At 37.8% G+C, this 7,137-nt stretch overlaps 1 protein-coding gene across 1 annotated transcript in view; it reads right to left on the bottom strand.

Annotated features, from left to right (window-relative positions):
• Nucleotides 1-4,888: 4,888 nt before the first annotated feature.
• The window catches only part of CPA6 (carboxypeptidase A6), a 275,249-nt gene continuing 273,000 nt past the window's right edge, over nucleotides 4,889-7,137 (bottom strand). Inside the window, exon 11 of the mRNA XM_014838490.3 lies at nucleotides 4,889-5,873. Coding sequence (XP_014693976.1) covers nucleotides 5,686-5,873 — 188 coding nt within the window. The 3' untranslated portion in view covers nucleotides 4,889-5,685. The remainder of the gene's footprint in view (nucleotides 5,874-7,137) is intronic.

Here is a 7,137-nt window from a genome sequence, read left to right as displayed (position 1 = left end):
AATTCTACTCAGTGAATATTTGTGACTACTATTGTCACAAATAATTATTTGATTCTTAGACACTCCTGGTTAGCTCGGTGCTACCTCTTTAGGATATCCTCATGTATTTCCCATGATAGTTTGTGACAGGTGCAGTGACACTTCAAATATTCATTCTTTTATGAAATTCTGTTCACCCTGGCACACAGCCATTAAACTGTCTATTCATGTTTGCTGCTCTACCAAATGGAACCTTACACAATATTTCAGACCAATATTGCTTGAGATAGACAGCTGGATCTAAACACATCCAGCAACACAATTTCTGCTTAGCAGATATCAGATAGTCTCCCTTAGAATACTGAATACAGCTTGAAGTTACTGAAGAAGTCCACCTAGGATAGCAGGGACCTCTGCTTCTGCCAAAAGTATAGCTACAATAGAAATTCAATAACTGAGCCTAACATCAGTCATTCAGTTGTTGCAAATTATTTCTTCCAGGGCGAGTACACTGAACTGCTGTCTCACTTTCACGGAGGGCCTAGATGTTCCTGTCACCTTTTAATTCTTCTTAACTGGGGAAGTATTTAATCTCGAGTCAGTCTGAAACTTAGAACACACTGCTTCAGTGTTATATGGGAAGCCATCCTCTTAGTTTAATCAACAACTAAATTATAAGGCAAATAGTACTCCAGAGTCTATACACTATAACATCTTGAGTTATCATTTGATGTGCTTCCCTCTAGCCTGAGCTAGTGGAACAAGAATGGGTGTCCTGGGCAGAAACTCCTACAGGGCATCCACTGGGGAAAGAAGAATGAGTCCTAGAAGTCATAAGTGCACATTGGAAATGAGGAGGTAGAGTCGTTAGAGAATCTTCGAGTTGCCTTTATTTTCATATGCATTATTCAGAAGTCTTAGCAGCTCTCAGTATAATTTGTTTTATGAAATATATTAGGTATTCAATGTAGCTGTTTTCAGGTTTATTCAATATTCTGATTCTGATTCATGAAAATATTCCATTAAATGCAATCGCTCATGTAATTACTTTGCTTATTCTACAGCAGACTTTAATTAACATTGCACAGAATTCTGATTTAATCAATTAGATTTGATCTAGTATAACTTAGCTGTAAATACTTTTTATGATGCAGCAGCCCAAAATAATTATCAAGGGCTAAGGTAATATACGACACTACCTAAAACTAACAAATTTCCTATGTTAAGAAAAGTAAATCCTAATTTGAACTATAATTTTTGTCATTTAAAAAAGTAAACTATAAAGAGTAGATCATTCTGTTTCCATTAATAGCCTATTAAAAACAATCTCACAGGGAGTGTTAGAACTTAAAAAATGTGCTTTATTTTTGCGTCTATTCCCCGACAGCTAGCCTTGAGAACAAAAGATTAAACTCAAGCAAGATTCACCACTTTCTGATTTTGTAAATAAAATCATTAACATCAATATCTCATAATATTTGTTCTTATGGGTTGAGTTTTGTCCATTCCAAAAAAGATATGTTGAAGTTCTAACTCCCCCCGTAGTTTAGAATGTGACCTTATTTGGAAATAGGGTCATTGCAGATGTAATTAGTTAAGATGAGGTCATACTGAAGCAGGGTGGACCCCTACTCCAATGTTGCTGGTGTCCTTGTAAGAAGGTGGCCATGTGACAACACAGAGGCACACAGGGAGAAGGCCACGTGAGAGGAAGGCTGAGTTTGAACTTGTGCAGCTACAAGTCAAGGAACACTAAAGGTTGCTGGCCACTGACCAGAAACTAAGGCAAGGCAAGGCAAGATTCTCCTCCAGGTTTCAGAGGGAACATGGCCCTGCTGACACCTTGATTTTAGACTTCTAGCTTCTAGAACTGTGAGGCAACAAATTTCTGTTGTTTTAAGCCATCAACATTTGTGGTACTTTGTTATGGCAGACCTAGGAAATGAAACATTCACTAAAACTAACTTGAGAGCTACCACTCAACATAACCAGGATCTAGAAAATTATTTTTAATAATAGTGTGTGGGGGGGGAAGTATCTTGCTAAACTATCTTCCAAATGCAGGTGCTGTTTTTAGTTTGAAGTTAACTTTCACATTCCTAAGCAAGTATTGACACAGATATAACACTTTTTGTTGCTAGCACCCCTCTTCACACACAGCACCTAGCAGGGTGCCTTAAACATAAATCATCCAACAGTACATTTTGTGGCTTAGTTTAAAAAGATTAAAAATGAAAATAGCCTATAAATATTAAAATACCCACTTATAGAACTTGAGCTGTAAAATATATACAGTGCTACTGCAATGTGAGAGTAATCATTGAGAAGAATTTACATGAGGTTCATCAAGGCAAAATTTCATCTTGAATCTATATATGGATGATAAAGAAACTATATACCCAGCTAGTTTGTGGATTATTCAGATTTTATATTTTCTGTTGCCCTCATTCTGACTTTGAAAAAAATGCTTTTAGCACCTTCACTATGTGAAGGGCAGGGAACAATAAAATAATATAAATTTAAGCTCTTGGTATTAACTTGCTAACAGATCTTATTACTTAGGGTATGGAATAGATGAAAATTAAAGATATAACAAAAAATGAATTTCGAGAGTTGTCTGTAAATCCTTTTTTCCCACCCGAACATTCGGGAGTTGGTTATTATTTGGTGGTTACAGGGGTGATAATGTTTGATGGAAAGGTATCAATAGACACCAGCAAAGGACCTGGACAGAGACAGCTAACAGGACAGGGGCTAAGCAGCAGGTTCCCAATCAAAGGGAAAAGTTTCCTGGCCTCAAGGGTCCATGAAGGCCACCCGATGATACCAGTTGATTGTGTGTATCTTTGTCAGGTCCTTTGAGTAGCAGCATCTTCCCATTTTTGAGGGTCTTCATAAGCCTCTGGCCCTCCTGGTTGATCTGGACACTTTGGCTTTTGCTTGTCCTGTGGGTAGAAATAACTAGCATAAAACAACTCCCCACCCCCAGATCATTTCTGAGCATTTCCTGCCGGATGGGATGAATTGCAGTTTAAATTCCCAGGTGTACTGTTCCTTTGCAGGACTGAGCCTCAAACCTGCCTGAGAACCATTCCTGCAAATGTATAATTGAGACTACAAGATAACAAGATGAGTTAGATTCATAAAACATAGACCAAACTAGCATTTCCTGATGGTCCACTATATTTTAGGTTCTGTTAGGCATTCCATATAATCTCATTTGACATTTCTTTTAATTTTGATTTTATTTTTTTATTGAAACAATGTACATTTATAAACATAAAAAAGACTTGGTGGTGAGTAGTTGGGAGTTTGTTTTAAATAAAGATCTTCCTTTAAAAGGAATATACTCTTTGTTTGATAGTTTTCATAATTAAAAAAATAAAACCAGTCAAATAACATGACAAGGCTTATCTTCTGCTGCATCCTTCCTTACTCACCATTCCTTCTATTGGTCCAATAACTTTTAATCTTTCAAATTATTTCTTCTAGCATTTTCTTTCTTATTTCTAAGTAACATGCCTATAATGATATTTCTTTTCTTTTTCCCAGTTTCAGATGTTGTCTGTGGACTTCCCACTACGGCAGACGAGGATTTAGGTTTCCTATACGCGCTCCTCTCGCATACATCCTTCCTCCTAGCCTTCAATACATTTACATATATCACAGTTTTTGGTTAAGTCAATATTTAGGGCTAACATTACTTTAACTATACAACTATTACTTATAGCTAAGTCACATGGTAAACTATGATTATATTTCTTCTTTTGTATAACTCATTGCTTTTACCAGAGTTAACAATTGCACTTTTTTTGCTTGCTTCGTTTCTGTACTTTTATTACTAATTCTGATATAAGTAAAATTTTCTGATATGAGTAAAACTTGCCTCTGAACAGGTTGAAGTGTTCTGTTTCATTTCATCAGGAGTCTTCCAGTCCTCCTCCCCCTATTCTGGGCTAGTTGTGCCTTAAGCCTGGCACACAGCTGTCACTGGGACTTTTCCTTTCACCATTACCTTGAGATTTTTTCCAGATCCTCCTCCCATGTGGGATTTCCTGTTTTCTGGGATCCTATCTCTTTCTCTTGGTTTACTTGCTCACTTTGGTAGAGCATATCCTTCAGGAGTTTCCTGAGAAAGGTAAAGAGTTTAGGACCTCAATTTTATGAAAATGTCTATATTCTACCCTCACAATTCTTTGATCTTTTTGCTGGGTGTAGATTTTTAGGATAGAGTTTTTCCTCAAAACTCTGAAGGCATTTCTCCATTGTTGAAGCTTCAGTGGTGCTGTGGAGAAGTTTCATGCTACTCTAGTCCTCATTCCTTTGTGATCATTTTGTTTTCTCTCTAGTTTTTAGGTTCCTCTTTTCATCCTGGTGTTCATGATGTGTCTTGGTCAGATAAATTCTCTGAGAGGATTTGTATTTTCTTCTACCAAATTCTTGGAAGGTATAACCAATCTAGGATTAATCTGAATTAAATTCTTGGCTAGAGGTTTATCAGACCATTTAAGTAGTCTGAATTAGGGCCACAGACCTGAGTGAGGGCTACTTGTGGTTCCAAATTCTCAGTGGCAATTTCTCCCCCTCTACTCTTGCCAAAATTTGAAATAGTCACTTTTCCTTGTGGCCCATTGGAGGCAGCATGGGGCTTCATTTGTAATTTACCCTTACGCTGAAGCTAGAGCCCTTGGGATCCCAGAATTCTGGTAGGAGGAGACTCTGCTATTCGACTTCCCACTGTGGGGCAGCCCTGGGCTTTGTTCTCTGCTCTCATTCTCTAAAAATGCTGTGAAAATCAGGGTCTGCACTCAACTGGTTTAACTAATGCCCTCAGGATAACAGTGTCCCACTTATCTTTTTAGGTTCCTGCCTTTACTCAATGCCTGGCCTGAGATTTTCTTACTTTTTTGTCTGATGTTCTAAAGATGATTTAAAAAATTATATTTTGTCCAAAAGTTATAGTTTAGATACTTATCCTGTCATATTCCTGGAAATGGAAGTCTATATTACCTTTCTAAGCCACAATTTCCTCATTTGAAAAATGAGGATAATAGTAGTATCTACCTCAGGTATTTGAGGAATAAGTGAGATGATTAGTGTAAAGCTCTTAACACTGTATTTGGCACCTCAATCACTCTTTTTTTTAAAGTGGTATTCTCAGAGGCTAGCCATAAGTGCTCTTTCTTGTTAAATTTCTATAGGTATTTGGTGCGCTAATGCCAGGGAATAAAGATATGAATAATATGAGGTCTTGGTAAGTTGAATACTTATTATTAAGCAATATAGTTCTTTCCATTTCAAATATTTCCATTTCAAATGAGAACCAAGTGATTAAACATCATTAGTAGCCTAGATCTTAATTGAAAACATGAGATTTATTGAAGCAAAATCCTCAATTTGTACATTTCTTGAGACAAAAGAATTTAAAAATATCTCCTCCCCCCTTAATCAAATAAGACTCTAAAGGGATATAAAATGGATGCTTTCTCTTACAACAAACTAGGCTAAGCTCTCTCTCTCTCTTTTTTTCAATCATTTTTTATTGCCACAGAGAGTTGAATTGCATGAGAAGGTCCTTTTGAAGTCCACACATATGTTCACTCTAAGCAGTTGTCTTTCTCTTTACGTCAATTTCCACCCATCGCCACATAGCTCTTGCACAGTATCAGTTCTTTCTCTGGCAGTTGACCTGACTCTTGGGCCATCTCAGGGACACTTCTTTAGTAGGTGCATTGTGATATTCTTCACAGCCAGCATGGTCTCTGTACAGGTGGGTTTGATGAGCATCTCTGGGAGTAAAAATCCAAAGTGCCCAGTGTCACGCAGTTCAAAAGCAAATGTGTAGGGTATTCCATTTTTGTAGGCCCAATCCATTGAGCTACCAGAGCTCACATCTAAAAGTTGAAGAAAAAAAAAATTTCAGTCTCACTAAAGAGTCTGTATGTTTTCCAAAATATGTATATATAGAACTTGCCTACTAAGCCAAACGAAATCCTTCCAATTAAATACTGTTTCAACAAGAATGATTTAACAGTAGTTCCTTGGCATCAGGCTCATGGAACTTATAAAGCACGCCTGCTATCATCTTTGAGGATCTAGTTTAAGTATTGGTACTTTTCCAGGATAATGACCTCAAAATTTCTCAGCCTCAGTTCCAGTTATCTCCACCCTTACTTTATTTACCTATAAACAAACCCACACCTGGCCTTTATCACTCAGTCCTTTGCCACTTCCAAGCTCTAGAATATTGAAATTCTTTTCCCAGAAAACTTCCTCATTTCTTCTACTTCCCCTATGTTTTCACTCCTAACAAACTTGTTCTTTACCTTTGCTTAAGTTTGTAGTTTCCAGACTCCTCCCAGCCTTCTTAGAACTTCATTTGACTGTCTACCCGGCCATGGTCAATTACTGAATTTCTCACCAGACTCTTAAAATGCCTTATCCAGTCCTTTTTCTGCTTTTGTTTTGCTAATTCTCAATCCTTGGCCCAGTTTCTCTGCTCGCACTGCTTGTGAGGGAGCAGAAACAAAGTCTTGGCTGTAAATTCACACTAGTCACTGAAGTCTTTCTTTGTTCCCAAGGCTGCTCTAGGCTCCTTTTTCTAGACCTTTACATGGTGACCCTTTCTCATGCTCTTCTAGTCCTGTCCCTCACTTTACCACTGTCCCCATGCTCATAATGGGTAATTAGCCCATCACCTCCTCTACTGACATCACAGCTCTCTGACTTTTCTCCTTCTAGCCCAGAGGAAGAAATGTCGCTCGCCTTTTACACGCGTCATCTTTTGATACCGTTTCTTATTGTCTTCTCTTGTAGTGAGAAGGTCCCTTCTCCAAGACCTCGTTTCATTAATTAAATCTCCCTTTCTTGCATCTGCATTGACCAAAAGTTTCAAGCACTGCTTTCGTATAGCGCTTCCTTCTGATCCTGCTACAGGCCATCCTCTTTTTCTTTGTTTTGCTTTGTAACTCAATAGGGAATCTATATATGTTGCTTCTACATCCTCACCCACTTTCATTCTGGTTCTTGCCTCTATCCGTTTATGAAAACTTTGTTCTTGAAGGTGACCAAGGACAGCAGGCCTAATCTCCTTTTTTGTTTTTTTCTTCTCTCAGATCTCACTTTCAAACTCTCAACAGCATTTAATCTAGCTGACAA

This window comes from Equus asinus, chromosome 12 (assembly GCF_041296235.1).
Source record: "Equus asinus isolate D_3611 breed Donkey chromosome 12, EquAss-T2T_v2, whole genome shotgun sequence".
NCBI classification, from domain to species: Eukaryota; Metazoa; Chordata; class Mammalia; order Perissodactyla; family Equidae; genus Equus; species Equus asinus.
Note: the sequence above shows the minus strand (reverse complement) of the source record. Positions and strands in the feature narration are given on the sequence as shown.